The sequence below is a fragment of the Neodiprion pinetum genome, chromosome 1 (assembly GCF_021155775.2).
Source record: "Neodiprion pinetum isolate iyNeoPine1 chromosome 1, iyNeoPine1.2, whole genome shotgun sequence".
Taxonomy (NCBI): domain Eukaryota; kingdom Metazoa; phylum Arthropoda; class Insecta; order Hymenoptera; family Diprionidae; genus Neodiprion; species Neodiprion pinetum.
In genome coordinates, this window is record NC_060232.1 from 19,325,602 (window position 1) to 19,346,058 (window position 20,457).

The 20,457-nt window shown below is 38.9% G+C and overlaps 3 protein-coding genes across 4 annotated transcripts in view; 2 read left to right on the plus strand and 1 right to left on the minus strand.

The window, feature by feature from the left end:
- Positions 1-20,457, minus strand: part of LOC138190738 (two pore potassium channel protein sup-9-like) — a 1,051,447-nt gene that overhangs the window by 1,008,163 nt on the left and 22,827 nt on the right. The gene's annotated exons all lie outside the window — the stretch shown is intronic.
- On the plus strand, positions 14,859-16,595 carry LOC138191399 (uncharacterized). Its single transcript, XM_069138146.1, has one exon. It carries the CDS (start codon positions 14,859-14,861, stop codon positions 16,593-16,595), a length of 1,737 nt encoding a protein of 578 aa, XP_068994247.1.
- On the plus strand, positions 16,685-17,350 carry LOC124224758 (uncharacterized). The gene has a single exon (XM_046636962.1). It carries the CDS (start codon positions 16,685-16,687, stop codon positions 17,348-17,350), a length of 666 nt encoding a protein of 221 aa, XP_046492918.1.

Sequence of the window (20,457 nt, forward strand, 5' to 3'; positions counted from 1 at the left end):
GCATTTTGCGATCAGCTTATGAGAAGACGAATTCGCGTGTCGAACACTCTTAAACGAAATATTAGCGAAAAAACACAGATAGTTAGTCACCGGGCACGCACATACACTATATATGTGGAGAGTGATTAGCGGATTAAGATTAAGTATGTCGTCAACAAAGTCGGTGTGATTAGCTCGCACAAACACTAACATACAGGTATAACTTATTTATGATCCAGGGCACATGTAGCAAATATGTTAAATGTTAATTACTTAGCACTAAACTACATTCATGACATGCTCTGCAAGGCATGTAAAGACTAGAGCACAGGTACAAAACTGAACACTCACAGTACGAAAAACAATTTCAGTACACGAAAAAACCGTTATTAGAACAGAGAGACAATACGGCGTACGTTATCCACGTCAACGTCGAAGTCGAAAGATAAATAAACAGGTAGATTAATTTATTATTCTGTCTACTGCAATATTAGACAAATCACAGACCATTACAATCATTTAATCTGTGAGTAGGGACAGTGTATGTGGGTTACAAATTTAAGAGTAAGACTTAACACAACTAGCTTATGACTAACGATTAATGGCCGGACAATAGCGAGAAAGAGAGGAGCTAATAACGGATGTCCTCAGTAATTAGCAGATACACGTAGAGCACATGCTTGAAAGCAGCAAGCGAGGATACAGTCCTAATTTCCGAAGGAAGTGAATCCCAGTACCGAACGACAGTAAGCGCGAAGGAGTTGAAATACGCTTCTAAGCATGCGTACCGTGCATTAAAATCGCTAGTAGCACGCGACGGGTGGACGGTCGCAGAATTGCGAACACGGTCTACAAAGAACTCACACAAATATCCGGGTCTTTCTGTGCGCAGGGTGAAGAAAAGCTGCGAAATAAGGAAGTACGGCCTCCTGTCTTTCACCCGTAGTCAGCCTAACTCTCTACGGTACGGAGTGATATGTGCATCTCGTGAGACGCCGCAAACTAAACGGACGCATATATTTAGAAGCCATTAAAGCTTAACGTCAAGTGCATTCGACAGGTCAGTGAATACCGTACAATAATAGTCGAGCTAAGGAAATGTCAAAGTGGTCACCATGAGTCTGCGCATTTTTCTAGAGAGAAGCCGGCAAGACACAGAAAGCTGCCGCAGAGTACCATGCACGCGACCTGATATAATATTGACCTGAGCTGCCCGAGATAATCAAGAGCAACACCAAGGTTGCGCACCATATCAACGTAGGAAATCAGTAGGTCATCGAAACATATAGCAGGAAATACATTAAGCTGAATGCGGGACATATGTAAGTTTCACTGCCGAGAATGATCGCATGGGTTTTCATGACATTTACGCCGAGGGACTGAGATCGAGACCTATCCAAGACGACTTGAACATACTCATTAACGCAAGCAATAACGTCGACACACTTTTCCATCGGGAAATGGTAGTAAATGTGCAAATCGTCGGAATGGCCTATATGACTGCAATGCGTCAGAACTACGAAGATGTCGTTAAAGAACAACGAGAATAGCAGCGGTTCTAGTACCAAGCCTTGCGGAACACCTAAGTCAAGCTTCGCCCAGGCGGAGAGAAGGCCGTCCGGAGACATGTGTACTTGCATCCTCCCCTAAAGGTAAGAGGCGATCCACTTGAAGACGGCTTGCGAAAAGTATACGCTCCAGAACTGATCGAGTAGGATTACGTGCGGGGTCGTATCATGCGCTTTCGAAAAGTCAAAAGGGACCAGGACAGTTGGTTTGCTATCATCGGCGCCTTTACAAACACCCTCGGTGAGCCTGAGGAGAGCAATTTGAGTGCTGCAGCCAGCACGCTAGTCCAATTATACAGAATCAAGCAGCTGACGACTTTCGAGAAACGCAGAAATTTGCTCGCGCATGATGCGCTCGAGAACTTTAGACATTAAACAGAGGTTCGAGATAGGGCCGCTCCTCATCTTTCCCAACGGTAACACTCGCGTCTGTTCCCAAACCTTCGGAAAGACAGCAGTAGAGAGCAAATGGGGCAAAGATAGCTAGGAGGTACGGAAAGCTAACCGGCAGCGCTAGTTGAATGTCACCGGGCGATAGACCATCAAAACTACGTGACCGTGAGGAAAAGTGGCTGAGATCTCGGAGCAACGCAGTAGAAGAAATATCCTGGAAATAAAATAGCGAGTCATTGTAAGCAGATAGTGGAGGAGTCGCAAAAAACTCGGCAACCTCTGCAACGGACGAAGGGCGTTGGGAGATGACTGCAAAATGGCGACTGAGATTTTCTACTGCGAAATCGCCGAAGTCATTGGCACGAGCCGGCGCGATACCAAGATCGTGAAGCTCTCTTCAGAGAACGCGTGGTTCCTGAATAGAGGATAGTCTGTCCACGTAGAAGTCAGCACGCGTCGCATAAATACGCCTATAAAGGTGGTCTCTCGCATCATGGTAATGCAGGAGAGCGACTTGAGACCGAGAGCGTCTGTATACCCGATAGAGAGAGTCCCTGGCTCGCGTAAGCGCGTGTAGCTCTGAACAGATCTATGGCGGCATGTTAGGTTTAATGACGCGAGACACATAAAGTGCATGTTTATCAAGAGCGGCGATAACATTAATCTACAGACAGGAGAGCCGATCAACGATGGAGGCCTTAGCATCGAACAGAGACCAGTCGCTACCCGCAAGATCTGCAAAAAAGGCGTCAGCCGGAAATTTAGTAAAAGAGTGGGCCCTGACTGTCTTACATGGAAGCTGAGGAGTCGGAACTCAGATGGTGACTAAAATGAGGTCATGTCACACGATTAACGGCCCTGAAGACTGGGTAAAGGACTGGAGCGCAGTTTGATCACTGAGTATGCATAGATCCAGGATCGTATCGGAGGTGTGAGTACGACACGTAGCCGTGAAGGGTACCCGGTAAAGAGCTCAGGAAGACCAGATCTCACGGACGTTGTCAGCATCGTACGACCGGGCTAGTTGGTATGCATTGACATCACCGAAGATAACGCAGAGACGGTAGTCTAGACGAAGGTCGCCTTTGGCAAACGATAGACGACGCCGCGACGGCAACGAAGAACGCCGGGGAGCGTATGGCGCAGATTTTTGCAAAGAGGTATTCGGGGCTGCAGTTATAAGGCCCTAGGGAGACAGTGAGTAACTTAGCGTGACAAGTACTGAGTACATATAGTGCAACCCCGCCCTGAATCTTGCTGACCCGATCGTTACGCAGGATGAAATAGCCCGCCAATAAGACCGAAGCATCCGACACCTACGCGTGCAACCACGATTCACTCACCGCTATAAGATGAAACAAGCAAGCCGAGAATTGAAAGAGAAACGAATCAATGTGGCCCCTGATGGAGTTCGTATTAAGATGACAAAGATTGAGGAAAGGAGAATTGATTGAACCAGCATAGATGAATATTCTACCGGAAAGCAGCAGCCGACTAGGTGACTGCTGCTGAGGGCAGCGTTGAACCAAGGCGAGGCAAGTAAGATCGGTCGTTGATGAGACGCATAACACCAGTACGCCGCGTGCTTTGCGTACAAAAATAACACCATCGCAGTGCCAGACAAAGCGAACACCAGAAACTTAGCAACAGCTTTAGAAGCAATAAGTAGTCTGTAGGTATCCGATTGTAATGCCTCATTCAGCTTGACGGTAGTGACCGGACCCGTAGGACGCGGCACAAGGTCAGATGTTGCAAGACGACCTATCACCTTCCGAGCCATGTTGAGGCGCACGAGAACGGCACGATTACGTAGCTTGACGATAATAGGTAGCAGAGCCTATTTCAGAGCTTCATCACGCGTAACAAAAAAACGAGAACTAATCATGTCACCGTCCGCAAGGCTGCAGACTAGCGAGGCAATTACCTGTAACCGTCTATCTGTATGTAACCATCGCCAAGATAGAGTCGGACGATGAGCACGCTGTACCAGAAATAATGATCCGCGCAGGCCTGCGCATGCCAGATGATTGACCAATCTCAAGATGAACGGTGCACTTGGCAAGTTGGGATTTTTTGAGTAGGTACCGCGATCTCAGAGGTGACTGTCCGGTAAACGAGGCTGAAGCTAGCAGCCAGAACTAGCAGCTGCGCGCCACGATGTAGGGCCGCAGAGACCCCTGGTGCCCGAATAGGGGCCTTCACAATTCAGTCTACAACCTAATGCACCGCGTGGGTCTAAGGGAGTAGTATATTTTGTAACGTGATGTTTTAGATCTGTCCGTCGCAAGCGCACATAACTGAAGGAAATCTCCAAAAAACGCGTCCCTGGCGGGGTACTCCAACCGAACTCGATACAAAATAGGCAACAACTATTATTAACTAATTCTTTCTCTGTAAATTCTGTATTTCATACTCTGGCCCAAGCTAACAAGGTACACGGACGATGACAATCCCGGCCACCGAGGGATCAACAGCTACCGATAACTACCGATTCCGGCTCTCGATGACTTGGTCTACCGACAGTCCAATAAGACTACACCGGCTACCTTGGTATGCTTCTGAAACACCTGGGCTAGCATCTATCCGAACCTCTCATATCACCTCGACTGCGGGCGTACAGTGACGTTAAAGTCCTCCCGACAGCCGAGGGACCAACTTCTGTAGAAGAAACCAGCCGCTCGCTTTCCCGGATGCCGTAAGGATGGCATACAGGGCAGATCGTAGCGTGCCATCTTCCGATTTACCGGCCTGGTGCCGGACCGACCCCTAAAGTACTACGTCCAGTTTGATAAAGCCCTCGTTCTAAGGTCGACGCAGCCTTCCTATCAGTAAGGACTATAATCATGTGAGCCATGGTCCACGGCTTACAGTTGCATTCCGCCATCCTGTGACTGCATGGTCTCCTTGATGTATCGTGGGCAGTTGGCCACTGCCTATACGACGACACCGGAGGAAGCGAACATAGAGTTACAGTCAATAGTTGCCCTCCACTCGGTAACTTTAACCGGGAGGCGTCCTACGTACATGCCTCTGTCAAAGGAATCCTCAATGATATGCAACCTGGACAGTAAGGTGAAGCAACTGAAATATTGTACGAGTTGGTGTCAACGACGAAATCACGAGCAGGACGTTACGTGTCATCTATCGGCAATCTTCGAAAACGTGTGACGTGATAATAACTGATGTTGACCACAAGAGGGATGACCCAATCATGGTGGGGAACAAATGACCAATCAACTAGAGGAAGGGTAATCTGACGACAACAGCGAGATCGGTGAACCGGACTTCGAACTCTGCCTATTCTACGCTCAACCCGCCAGGAGACAATTTCACTACTATCTTGCTCTCGTTTTGATTTCCGTCGAGTACCTTCCCTTCTTCCTTTACCGCTATCGCTATCGTTTGTTCTATGGCTACCGTTTAATCACCACCCTCTATCGTTTTGCACTATCATCGATAGCTTCTTCTTTTCCTTTAAGTTATATTATCTTCTTTCCTTCTCGCCTTCTTTTGTTATTACTAAGTATTATTTAATTTAAATTCAGTGTGGTGTGCCTGAAGTCACCAGCTAAGGTAAGGCTTCTGCCTTTGTATTGTATTGTTACGAAGTTGCTCACAATTTCTATTTTTGTTTTTATCGTATTTGTCTTTCTTGGTTGCATCGTGTGATGCCAGTTTTGTGCGAATCATGGTTCACGCCTCTGAGTTGCATTAAGCCGCCGCATGGTTTCAGTATAATCAATTAATTCCGTGCTTTTGAGCGACTTCGTAACTACCGAATAAGTAATTCTTTCGTATTTGTGAATTTCTCTCATTATCTGTAAATTTCTATCACTCCGCTTCTGTAAAATTCTACCGTATCTTGAGCTATATTGCTTTGCAGTCTTTTGAATTTCCTGTGTTAGTGCTTATTATATTTTATTTATGTAGTGCCTATTGTATCGTAAATCGAATTCCTTGGAGTATAACCGAGCGTAGATTTAGCTGCTAAATACTACCGTACTTTTCTATTGCCATTGACAATTCTGTATTTCTTTTACTTGTTATTCTTTCCTTTGCATTTCTCTGCCATACTGTAATTCTTTGCTAATTCAAGTTTTGCGTATTATCGTTGATTTTATTATAATAAGGTGTATTTAGTGTATTCCTGTATTTTGCAAACTCTTCTCTGAATTTCTCACTCTCTGACAGTTTTATGTTCTCTCGAAAACTAAGTTTTAAGATTTCTTTGTGAAACTTCTTGAATTTGTCATTATTGTAAATCATTAATTCTATTGTCTACGAATAACCCTCTCGTAAGTTTTCTCTCGTATTTTACAGTCCTTCCTATTCTCCCGTCTGAGCTACCAATTTCGTAAATTTTTAATGAATGGCAATCTTTCTTATTAGTTAAAATCTATGGTAAAGTCTGTCTTACTCTTTTGTTATTATCTCCCGTGCTATCGTCATTTTTGCCATCTATCGATTTGCAATCAAGTTTTCACTCTCACTTTAAACTTACAGAATAGTGATTCGTGTAGCGTCATTCTTTGGAAATTGAGTAAAATCACGTCGCTCACTGACGTGTGGTCTTAAGTAAATTTTCGCATTATATCGCTTCACTCGACCTACGCTCAGTTCTCTCTGTTAACTATTGTCTTTTGTTTAAATTTACCGTCTTGATTTTATTCTATCGAAAATCTGGTAACCCATTTTTGCTGATTTAGTGATCTTTGCTAACTTGTGAAAGCCTAAACGACAATATAATCGACTGATTGACCAGTTAATTTTCCTTGACTTGAGTTTATCCTCTATTACTTTAATTCTTTAATTATAGTTACCTGCCTTAAATATCGACACTCTACCAGTTCGTGTGAGCCTAGCCAGCCGTACAACGGGTTCTCTAGTTATTTTTCGTATTGTTTTATATTGTTTCATATTGTTTAGTATTTTTGTTTGAAATTCGACGCTAAAGCGTCTGGCGCCCAACGCATATGATTTTGTTATAGTTTAGTTTTTCAGAGTAATTAGAGAATCGCGCCAAAGTGTCAGCGGTAAGTCCTCATCTGAGGGTAACAGAAATTAGTGTTACAATTTAATTCAAGGTAGATTGTAGGTGAGACTTCTAGAAAGTCACGATCGTTGAGGAGAGCAAACAAATTTCTCTTTTTGTGTAATTCTTCGTTCTAAGAAAATAAAGAATCTAATAAAATCGAAGTAGCCGATCAGTCGGCGTATTTGGAGAGGGATGAATGTTTACACAGCGGTTTCTCCTCATCATAACTCTTGGGAATTTGCCACTTTTCAGAGGAGCAAGGTTTTTTTTAATGTTTTAAAAATTTTTTCGATGCAGAAGAATATATAAAGTATGATAAAATATTCATCAAAATTGATAAAACCAGTTGGTTACATATTTTTGTTGGCGTCCCTACCTCTTTAAATAAAAAAGTGCACGCCAAAGAAAACTTCTCTCGTTCCTAAACCAATAGTAAAATCAAACTATGTTTACAATTTGATTTTCAAATTCGGAATAAACTCACTCACAGTTGAACGGCAGGGCTGGGAATTACTTAAAAGTTTTCATTTTAAATTTGCAATGAAAATATAAAATGGTATTTCGCATTATCTGTTTCAAACAGATTTAAACATCTATTATCAATCTTCAAAACTGTAGTCTTGTACAATATTGTCTATACCATTTCCAAGATCATTTTTATACGGCGAAATGCGAATCAGCCTAACAAGAGCAACATTAATGACAAAATATAATATGGAGGCTGAAGTACCAGTCAAGAATAATAATGCAAGCCCGAAATAAAATGAAAAGTATAACATGGCGTAATGAACTTTAAGATTTCTGCATCTGCGAAAATGTACTTTAGCAAACTGTAGCTTAGGACAATCATTCTGAGGATATTTGCCAAACTTTGATGTTCCTGATGCGATAATCTAATGGAATTATTTTTAATTTTATTTTTAATGCAAAGTTCGTTTTTTGCCAAATTAGTACTTTAGCAAGCCGTAGCTCCAGAGCGATCAGTATAACTGCAAGGTTTCATCAGACTTTTTTCTTCTTTAATCGATTATGTAGTGGCTGTATTTCTTTCTCGTTTACGATTAATGTAAAGTACATTTTTTAGTAAATCATGTAGTACATTTACCTAGCTCTTACCGTAGCTAGCCTAGGAGAGAAAAAACACCGCTCCTTGATAATTGAGTAAAGATCGAAAAGGCCAATAAAACTTTGCTCGCAGACTGATTGTTTCGAAGGTACGATTTACTAAAGAATTAATTTGCCAAAAAACAGATTTCGAATTGGCTTTGAAAATGAAATGAAAAATACTGCCACTAGACAATCGAATGAAGAACAATAAAATTCCAGAGAATCTTATCCTCAGAACGTTACCAAAGCGACAGCTTGCTAAAGTTTATTTTTGCAGATGCAGAAATCTTGAAGGTCATCATGGTCTCGATTTCCAGAAAAATAGAACTATTCATAGTGTATCATTTTACGTTTCATAACTTATTCTAAATACCTACTTTACATTTTCATTTTAAATAGAATTTCGCAAAGCACTTCCATTATCATTTTCCATTACCTGTTTGAGATGCATCTCTACTCATCTCTGTTAAACGGTTAAGTAATTTGGGTCAACAAAATAAATCCATCAACTCCAAAAACTTTCAGGATACACATAGTTTCTTTTGGAAAAACTATAAGGTTGTGAGCGGAGGGTCAAATCTACATGAAGGTTGTCACTTTTAGTGAAAAATATGAAACTGATGCTTACACGGATTAGGTCACATTGTTCTGATTGGTTTAATAACTGACAATGAATCAAAGGACAAAGACTGAGATGCAAACGAAGCAGATTGGATGTAATTAGAAGCGTGAAGAAGTCTTAACCGTTTCAATCACACATTTCTCAACTTAATATTCTGGCCTGAAATTTGTTACTCGCGAGTTCTTGGGATCGCTGATCATGAATTCGAAGTCTGAATTTGATAATTTCTAAATGCAAGATAGCAGATGTAAAATAGAAAAACAACTATCGAAATTTGATGATTCTGGCCGAAACTTGTTACTTATTTTGAAGTTAGTGACCGTTGAAGGTTAAACTAATAGGTAATTTTCGTCGAGTATCGATCAATTGAAGAGACGTTTTTCAGCAATATTTTATTGCGACGTTTCGATCAGACTGCAGCCGATCATCTTTAAGCTATTACAAACAAGATGAAAAAGAAAAAAAACAAGAATTGTTCTAGACAATTGTTTTAGTTCTTAGGCGTTCGTATGTACTTATAAAACTATTTTTAATTTGTAATGATATGAGAACACATGTGTTTTTAAACACGTGTCTGCACCGATTTTTAAAGGTGCTGTGGAAACTGATATGCACAATTGTGAATATGATATAAAAATACAAAAATAAAAGGCGGATTGACAGAAAAATTATTTACAAAAAAAGGCTCAGGTATTATCAATTAGATTTTAAGATATTAAACTTACAATATAGTGACATTCCTTAAGCATGGTGTTGACGCTTGGCTGGTTAGAGATTAAGTGAGGATACATGGATTTATATTAATTAACGATACTCGCCATCATTTCTATCGGTAGTCGAAATGTGAAAAGGCAATTTTAGATGAATACATCTTGAGAGTTAAGCGGGATTTATGAATATCAAATGATATCAGTACATAAGTGACTGAGATTCCCTGTCTTTTGAATTTTTTGATGATTGTCCAATATAAATGTTTTGTCCATCCAAACTGTGACGATATTTTAAATTCAAAAGTGCCCGCGAAATTTTACTTAGCACAGCCATCTTGATTTCGGCGTCAGGCGGGCGAAACGGCTGAGTATTTCAGAGAGTCTACGGGAAAACGCCCAACCAACCGGTACATAATTCCCCGTAGTGATCATTTAATCACTGTGAACGAGAATTAAAATTAAAATTCACACATCGACCTCGCCAATTAATATCCATACGAATCTGAACGTCATTACGGAATCGCCACGAAGAAAAGTTAAGAAGATCGTGGATTCCAAAATTTTATAGAAAGATTCGCAGATCACATGGACGATTACACGACGGAGCTGCTGCCAAGTGTTTAAATCAAGGGATAAGTGATTTTTAATATGTTATGACTGACCAACTTTTTACCTCATCACTATAGACAATTTTATATCCTAGTGTGAATCCCGGCGTATTTTATCTTAATTTATTTGTGAATGTTTGGAATGAATGTGTAATTTTTATCGTTAGGACAATGGACAGGATTTAGAGAGTTTTTATATGTTATTTATATTTTAGTTATATTTCATCTACATTTTATTTATATTTTATTTATATTTCCCTTATATTTCATTTATACTCTATTTATTTTTCATTCACGTTTTATTTCTATGTTATATATATTCAATTTATATTTTATTTATATTTAATTTTTTCCAGTTATAGTCAATGTCATCATTTTATTTTTTTTTTTTTGTAAGCCTGTCCATTGACATACTTTTTCTTTTATATTGACAATAGATTCAAATTCTTCACCGTCCCCTTATTGACATATGTTTTTGACCTCCCACGTTAAGCAGAATATAAGCAAAAACAAAACTAAAAACAATTATTTACAAAACATTTGATTTGATAGACAGTGTTGATCTTATCTAAGATAGGAGTGCTGGTTTTTAAGGGAGTGAAAAATTTTTGAAACTTGTTACTTGAAAGTTTTTGGATATATATGAAGTAACAAAGATCATTTGAACTTGTAAATAAATTATGATGAGGCTAGGATATGGAAATATTTGAGGTGGGATGCTAATCATCCCACTGTGACTGAAAGGGTTAAACAATGACTGCCGTAGCAGAGAGTGTAAAATCCAAATAATGTTTCACACCTCTGGAAACAACCTCGATTAATATCAGGCAAAGCATGCCCATTTTTACACTTGATCCAACATTTAAGCCATCCACGCGATTACTTTCGAGGGAGAAACCCTTTCATGCGGCGTACCTTCAAAAGCATGCATGATAAATTTGCGTAATTAGTTTGCGATGAGTCTGTAACAACAACTGCAGGCCACCGCGTAAATTCTATATAAACTTTCAACACGCTCGGAAATTATCCTCCGACAACAGCAGCTGTTAATGCCTAAACCATTTGGAATATTTTCTGAGTAAACCGCAACAACTTTTACACCGCGTACCCAGTCGATTTGTCTTCAACCGATATCAAACGTAGTCCATTCCATACAAAACGCTAACAACTATCTAGTGTTTCACATTATAAATCACCCCATGAAGAACTACATTAGTTACCAAGGTGTAAAGAATAAAGTTTTACCTCTAAGGATACAGTATAAAAGTACATACGTGACCAAGTCCTGCTGTGCTGTCTATTATAGTCACAAAAGTTTTCAAGCAAAACCATCCTAAAACCAAAATTTAAAGTGTAATTAAAATTGCTCGAATCAAATATAACTAATAGTAAGACATTACCGTTATAGTGCCACAGGAAAAGGTTTTATATCGGCTCATTTAATTTACAAAAAAGAATCGATTATTAACAATTTTTGCAGTGATCACATTAGCGTACGTTCTTTATTACCAAATGGCGAAGCCATATTATCGATTCGGTGGTCAAACATAAACTCTACTAAAAATGAATATATTTCGTTCATCTCACAACACTTCTGAGTAAAACATTATACAAATGAACTGACTGTCAGAGCAGCATTGTTCGTCTATACTAATGATATTAAAAAGAGGGAAGATTTGTATTTTTGTATTTTGGTGTGTATGTATGTTTGTAATGAATAAACTCAAAAACTACTGTGCCGATTTCAAAAATTCTTTCACCATTGGAAAGCTACATTCACTCTGAGTGACATAGGCTATATTTATTGCTGGAAAAGATTAGGGATCTTTACTAAAACTTAAGTAACGTAACCCAAGGTGTAAAAAAAGTGCCCTAATACGTCTTTCGTCGCATACGCTGCGGAAACTATTGATGATAGAACAAAAGTATGTTCTACAATATTAAAGAACATATCAATATCTACAAAAAACTTCGCGATACCATATGTCCAACTATTATCGTTATGTCACAATAACGACATTCTACATTTTAATAGTTGATAGAAATACCGACCAAAATTAGACCACACCATTCATACTTCTGTTTGAATCCTTATCCAAATAAATCATATTGTTTTCAGGACTGTTTCAATTGATATAGATTACTTTTTGGATTTTTATTACGAATTTAATAAGTCATAGAAATATAAAAAATAAACGTTGTCGCGTTGTGCATGTTATTCATACCTTTTTATTAATCCTTATCCAAATGAATTATTTTTCATTCAAAATTGTTTCGATACCTGTAGATTACTTATTGAATTTTTCAAATCGTATATTCCATTCAAAAGATATTATGAATTTAAAAAGTCACAGATCAGCCACGACACAGCGCGGCAGCGCCTTTTCTATGCTAGCCAGGCATTGCAGCAGTGCGGCAGAGGGGCGGGCACATCTATGAAATAAGTAGCCGCGCGGCTCATTCGCGCGGTCGGCTCCCTATGCAGCGGACGTAACCGACATTGAACATTTTTTGACTATTTTAATTGCAAATTTTTTTTTTTTCGAAGTTAAAAAGTTCTTCTCAGAACTAATTATAAATTGTTTATTCACGCTTTACTGTCTATTATTTATAGTATTTTCTCACTTCTTCAATAGTAAGTATTTATCAAAAGTTCTATTTTTATTTTATCTGATTTATAAAAAAAAAGTCAACAATATGCCTAGGAAAAAAGGTCTCAACTTTCTAAAAGCTGCTCCCAAGCGAGATTAGCAAAAATACAACGTATTGGAGAATCATCTTCTGAAAATTCAGATCGTCTCGCAAATCAGTATGCTTCGCAATCGCGGGCCAGAGAATCGAGCGCCGAACGTTCGCAACGCCTTGCTGAAAATAGTGTACGAATCTCACGAACACGGGCAAACGAATCTAGCGCCGAACGTTCGCAACGCCTTGCTCAAAGTAGAAACAGAATGTCACGAGCACGTACAAGGGAATCTAGCGCCGAACTTTTGCTTCGTCTTTCAGCACAAAATGCCCGATCATCACAACTACACGAACGACAATCGAGTGCTGAACGCTCGCAGCGACTTGCAGAAAATAGAGCTAGAAACTCGCAAGCACGGGCAAACGAATCTAGCGCAGAACGTTCGCCTCGCGTTGCAGAACAAAATGTCAGATCATTCCAACTATACGAACGACAATCGAGTACCGAACGCTCGCAGCGCCTTGCTGATAATAGAGTAAGGAACACGCAAACGCGTGCCCGTGAATCTAGCGCCGAACGCTCGCAGCGACTTATTGCACATAGAGAAAGACAACAGTCGTTAACCAACTACGAGGCGTAATAGAATTTTAACTCATAGTAATAGATCGGCATTCAGTTACGATCCACATATTGATTATGCTTATCAGAACAGCATCCAAATCGGAGCTATGAATAAGGTTTGTCCTAAATGTTTTGCTAAAAAATGGAATGATGAAGCGAGTGGTATGTGCTGCGCGTCTGGGAAAGTTATTCTTTCCAATATTAAAGAGCCACCAGAACCAATAAAAAGCCTTTTGACCAATAATCACACATACTCCATGCATTTTTTGAATAATACACGTAGATACAATAGCCTTTTTCAGATGACTTCGTTTGGGGCGAAAGAAATTAGAGAGGGAAATTTTATGCCCACCTTCATGGTAGAAGGGCAAGTCTATCATCTTATAGGTAGCCTTTTTCCGCTAGCAGGACAAAGCCCTCAATTTCTGCAAATATATTTCATTTCAGAAGCTGACCAACTATCATTGCGATCAAACATGGCCCCTATGCTAAAAATAGATTTGATCAACGAATTGCAGACCGTATTAAATAGCCACAACGTGTACATACAAAGTTTTTGACATAGCATCGAACTTAACAACCCGGAGAGTTTAAAATTAATCATTCACTCTGATCGCACAACTCTGGCAGAACACCGGGGCAGATATAACGCTCCTTCCATAAATGAAGTGGCCGTTTTATTGGTCGACGAAGACAAAGGACCCAGGGATATTGTACTGCATGGTAGAGACGGACAACTAAAACGAGTGTCGGAATTGCACCGCGCTTACGATCCGTTACAATATCCACTAATATTTGTAACAGGAGACGACGGATATTATGTGACAATTCCTCAGCAGAATGCCTCACGAAATAAGACGGTGTCATGTATGCAATATTATGCCTACCGTTTAATGATTAGGACCAACTGTTTTAACACACTGCGTTATTAAAAAGATTTGTTCAATCAGTATTGTGTGGATATGATGGCGAAGATGATTTCAGAAAGGTTAAATTTTATTTGCCGAAACCAACAAAAGCTTAAAGCAGATGACTATATTCATTTAAGGGATGCTTCGAACTAAGACGCAAGCGTAAATGCCGCCGATATAGGTCAGCATATCATCTTGCCGTCATCATTTACTGGGTCTCCGAGGTATCTGCACGAAAAGACGCAAGATGCTATGACGTATGTGCGGAATTATGGAAGGCCTGACCTTTTTATAACTTTCACCTGTAATCCGGAATGGAAAGAAATAAAGCAGGAACTTATTCCCGGTCAGCGATCCTTCGACCGGCATGACATCATCGCTCGACTGTTTCACTTAAAAATGAAAAAACTCATAAAAATAATCACAAAAGACGCGATTTTTGGGCCGGTCAAATGTTATATGCTAACTGTAGAGTGGGAAAAAAGAGGACTGCCGCATTGTCATATGTTATTTCGGCTGGACTAGAAAATACAGCCCGATGAAATTTATGAAATAAGCGCTGCCGAGCTACCTAATAAAGACGAAGACTTAGAGTTGTTTGAAATAGTCACAAAAAATATGGTACATGGGCCATGTGGGGAAGAAAATTTGACTTCGACGTGCATGAAAAATGGCATATGTCCAAAAAAATATCCACGATGTTTCGTAACTCAAACCCAGACCGGTGAGGATAGATATCCCGTTTATCGACGACGCGACATCGAGAACGGAGGGCAGGTCGCTACCTTAAATGTGCGAGGAAAAACAGTTAACATAGGCAACAGATGGATCGTTCCATATTCCCCAATATTGTGTCGATCTTTCAACGCTTACATAAACGTTGAATATTGTCATTCCGTACAAGCCATTAAATACATATGTAAATACATCAACAAAGGATCGGATCAAGCAACTTTCAGTGTCAGAAATGATCATGACGAAGTTGAAAATTATTTGAACGGCCGGTACATCAGTACATCTGAAGCAGTGTGGAGGTTGTTAGAGTTTCCTATACATGACAGACACCCTACCGTAGTACACTTAGCGGTACACTTAGAGAACGGACAACGAGTATACTTCTCAGCGGAAAACATGCAAAATATAGTGGAAAATCCACCAAAAACAACACTCACGGCGTTTTTTGACCCGTGCACTAGTGACGGATTTGCTAAAACACTACTCCATCGCGAAGTCCCTGATTACTATGCATGGGCTAACAATAAATTTTCCAGAAGAAAACGTGGTCAAGACGTAGTTGGACACCCCGGCATAAAAAAAGATGCGGCATCGGGAAGAGTGTACAGCATTCATCCTTCCCAGTCAGGATGTTTTTATCTCAGGATGATACTTCATCATGTACGTGGCCCAACATCGTTTCAGGACTTAAAAACAGTTGATGGAATTGTAGAAGAAACTTACCAAGCCGCTTACCGAGATAGAGGATTGGAAAATGATAACCAATGGGAAATAACTTTGAGAGAAGCTTCGATTTCCCAATGTCCGTTGAAGCTGAGAGAATTGTTTGTGGTAATATTATTATTTTGTTTCCCCTCGGAACCTCTCAACTTATGGGACACTTTTAAAGACGATTTGTGTCAAGATATCAGACACATAGCCCAACAACAAGGTCAAGATTTTGATGTTTATAATGAAGTCATGATACAGATCAAAAACAAACTTTTAGAATTGAGCGACAAAAATTTAAGAGACTTTGGGTTACCTTCTCCGAATCGCTCACTACAAAATGTAGTTAATGCCATACTGAGATGTACATACGATGTTAACGAGTTATCGGTATTTGTCAACTCAAATGTTCCCAAGTTGGTGTCAGATCAAAAAATAGCGTTCGATGCTATAATTAAAAGTATGGAAAATAACAAGGGTGGTCTATTTTTTTTGGATGCGCCTGGCGGAACAGGTAAAACCTTTCTTGTGAATTTACTATTAGCCAAAGTACGACAATCTGGAAGAAAAGCACTGGCAGTTGCGTCTTCCGGAATTGCTGCAACTCTATTAAATGGTGGGAAAACTGCTCATTCAACCTTCAAATTACCGTTGGCTGTGTCTTTAGAACAACAATCTGTATGCTCAATCCGCAAAAATGGTCCATTAGGAAAGCTCTTACAGGACACGTCGCTGATTATTTGGGATGAGTGCACCATGAGCCATAGAGCTCATGTAGAAGCTGTGGACCGCACATCAAAAAAACATCGGAAACTCAGGCAATTTGATGGGGGGCGTAACCTTTGTGTTGGCTGGAGACTTTCGCCAAACACTACCGGTTATAATAAAAGGTACACGTGTCGACGTTATTAATGCGTGCCTCAAGTCATCACCTTTATGGCAATCAATTGAAACTCTCAATTCGCGCACAAAGATGAGAGCACATTCAAGTAATAACCACAATGGAAATTTACAAAAAAATACTTCAACTTGGAGATGGAAAATTACCATCGACAGTTGCAAATAGCCCCCAAGTATTGTTGGACAATGAATTGGCTCAAACTGTTAACAGTCTAGAAATTCTTATAGACACAATCTATCCCGACATCGAAAATCTCCCAGAAAGAAATTTTAATTGGCTCTGCTCGAGGGCGATAGTGTCACCGAGAAACGACTCAGTAAATCAGATAAATAGAATGATTATGGAAAAAGTACCGGGTGATTTTAAATGTTACAAATCTGTTGACACCGTGTGCAACATCGAAGATACAGTGCACTACCCACAAGAATTTTTAAATTCCCTCAATCCTGCCAGCTTGTCACCCCACGAACTAAAATTAAAAGGAGGTATTCCCATTATGCTATTGAGAAATTTAAGCCCTCCCAGTATGTGTAATGGCACAAGGCTTTTGATAAAGGAATTACGAGACAATGTTATAGTAGCAACAATCATCACTGGGCCCACGGCCGGACAGCTCGCTCACATTCCGCGAATCCCAATGATTCCGACGGATTTGCCTATATCCTTTAAAGGGTTACAGTTTCCTGTGAAGATATCGTTTGCCCTTACGATAAATAAATCACAGGGACAAACGGACAAACGTTTTCGATTGTTGGCATCGACTTAACAAAAGAGTGCTTCTGTCATGGGCCCTTTCTCGAGTAGGATCTCCTGAAAATCAATATGTTTTGTTATCACTTACAAATACCACTGCCAACATGGTGTACAGTAAAGCTTTAAGATAAAAGTTTCGTAAAATAAAAGTAACAACCAATAGAATTAACTAAAGCATTAAAATAGAAATGTAAAAATTAAAATAACTTGAAGATACTCTTAAAAATAAATACACACACATAGAACAACAAAAAACGTAAAAATAAAAAACAAAACAATAAAAAAATATAAATAAAAAATTTAAATATATAAAAAACTTAGGAAATTTCATTAGGTAGGATAACATGAAAATGTAAAATGTTGTAAAAATGTAAATAAAAAAAAATACGGAGTAATCTCTCTCACTTAAGATTAAATACGTTACTCAAATAAGAAAACGATGAACAAATTCGGATTGTAAGTATAAATAGATAATGTGCTACTGCGATTAAAAAAAATATAAAAATAAAACAACAAAAAAATATAAATAAAAGGTAAAAATATGAAAAAAATCTTTATGTCCACCCGTGCGAAGCCGGGACGGGCCGCTAGTATCTGAATAATTTGGTAATAATCATTTCAGGTACTGTGGAGTCAATTTAGCTCTAATAAATATGGGATAGTAACTAACAAGAATATTCAGAGTTTGATCAAAGTTTAGTAGCTCAATACACATGTTACTCAAACAAAAGTAGTACATATAAAATGGTAAAGAATCCACTGTCCCTATGTTTCAAATTAATCGTTATCTTGGAGTCATCCTATAATCGTCTTACGACTTCGAGTGTCTATCTTCAACAGTATGACCTGCACCGAAGGCAAAACCCTTATTCATCACGTTCCGTCCTAATCATATTTGCAATTTGTTTCACAACCTTGTATTGGACCCTTGTCTTTATCGTACACACGTCTTTTTCTCTTCTTTCTTATTTGCCATAGCGCATTCTAAACATTTCCATGTATGCTCGACTTCTGCTTAAGTATACTTGAGCATTGTAAATAAGTGGTCCTGGTTGAATCCATCTCAAATCATGCAGGCCTGCGGAGGTCATACTCCAGAATTTCTCGTAACTGAAGTACGTTCTTCCTTGGCTCAAATGAACGGACGCTTGTATATTGTTATTACCTACATAATTTTGTCACGCCCAGTACAGCTTTTTTAAGATCATCAGGTAAATATGGTGTTTTTCTGACATTAATCGTTTAATTTCCAAATAACAAACACAAATAAATAACTTTCAGATAGATCATAAAGTAGAATTTTCATCTATTCGAATTCATAAATTCTAAAGCTCAAGAATCAGAATGGTTAGAACTTCGAGCAGTACCTAATCTCACAGAAGGCTCGGAATATAGAATTGCAGTATATCAGAATCGTCAGAATGAAGAATCGCAATATATCAGAAGAGTCAATAACTCATATCATATTAGAAGCCAAGAAATATAAGTTTATGATATCAAAAATCGTATTCAATCTTTTAATGAGATAAAAATATTGCAGATGAAAAGATACGCCCGATGCACCTGCTTAAAATTTGAGATTCTCACACTACTATCTGATTATGAGTTAACCATTTTATGCACACATCTTTTCTTACATGCGATTCAGTCTAAATTTTGCCTACCTGGCGTGTGGGGGTCGGTGATTACGAATCCGAAGTCGAAATTTTGTAATAGAAGAGAATTCTAAAAGTTATTTAATTTTGATAAAACTTAGCATGGAATAGTTTCTAAACTCGCTGATTACGAATCTGTCTTTAAAGGTCAAGAATTCAAAATGGCGGATCCAAGACGGTGGACGTAAATTCTATAAGATATTTGATTTTTATAAAACTTAGTATGAAATGGTTAATCAGGCAGTGGAACGGAATTTGAAGTAAGTATCAGTTACAAATATGTGAAAAGCTGAGCCAAATACTAGCCCGAAGATGTAGTTATTCAGCTTGTTATTCGCGACATGAGCAGTTTATAAGTCAGCAAATAAAAACAGGCACATCGTTGGCCACACTCTAAAGGCTTAATCCAACATCTTGAACAACTCAAAGTTGTCCAGTTACGTTGCGTTCTCTCATCTTTATTAAGTATTGAGTGAAGAATTTAATTGATTCTGTATATAAAACATTTTACAAGTCAAAATAGAATAGTTGGATAGACTCAGAACGTGAAATTCTGGTGGTAAGCGATCTATACGGTTACTTTCGGAATACTGAGCTTTCTGAATTGTACGATTCTGAATAATGGCCCTTCTAAATTCTGTATATCTGTTTTCCGCCGTTTCTAGATGATGAAGTTCTAATTTTTATTTTTATAATGTTTGGAAATTTTAGAATATGAAACTGTCTACAAATTCATTCTCTGGAATATTGACTCTATACATTATTAAATTCTGCACCTCTGAATTCTGGATTAACGTTTTCTGAAGTAAGTGGGTTCGGATAATAGAGCCCTCTACTAAACACATTTTAGGTAAACTGCAGCTTTTTATCGGGCACTATTCGGAACTTAAAATTTCTTATAGTATCTGTTCTCGCATATTTGTTATTCAAGTTTATTAAATTCGGAATTCTGGCCATCCTGATTTTCGGTTTTTCCGATTTCTTACCCACACCCGATTGTAATCCAAGTAACTCTACGGATCCCAATGATTAAACAATTATCTTCTATGCTTATACACAGAAGTAAACTGTTTTATCATCAGTTACTTGAATTATAATCGTCACGCCAGAGTTAGGTCTTTTGTAAGCAGCCTTTCTGAAGTAAGGTGCAATTTTTTTACCGGCCATCGGTATTGTCTCGTTAGAAATATGGCGATTTTAATAAGCTTATCACTTTTGAAATTTTTCAGATGACAAGAAAATACCACAGAGTTGATAGGGATCTAATTTTCAATGCATCGATTTTTTTGTAAATTCCACATTATTTCATTCTTCTTATTCGAACGACAACGCGATGCTGCGACTACTCGAACGATAATGCTTTTAATGCAAACTTGTCAGACCGCTTGACTGCCGGCAGCAAGCAGTCGAAGGCCGCACTTATCCGACAAGCGTCTAGCTCTCGTCGCTGATCGTTGTCTACGAA

Excerpts from the sequence above, each read along its gene's own strand:
- LOC138191399 (XM_069138146.1), top strand. The coding sequence starts at position 14,859 with ATGGTACATGGGCCATGTGGGGAAGAAAATTTGACTTCGACGTGCATG.
- LOC124224758 (XM_046636962.1), top strand. The coding sequence starts at position 16,685 with ATGGAAATTTACAAAAAAATACTTCAACTTGGAGATGGAAAATTACCA.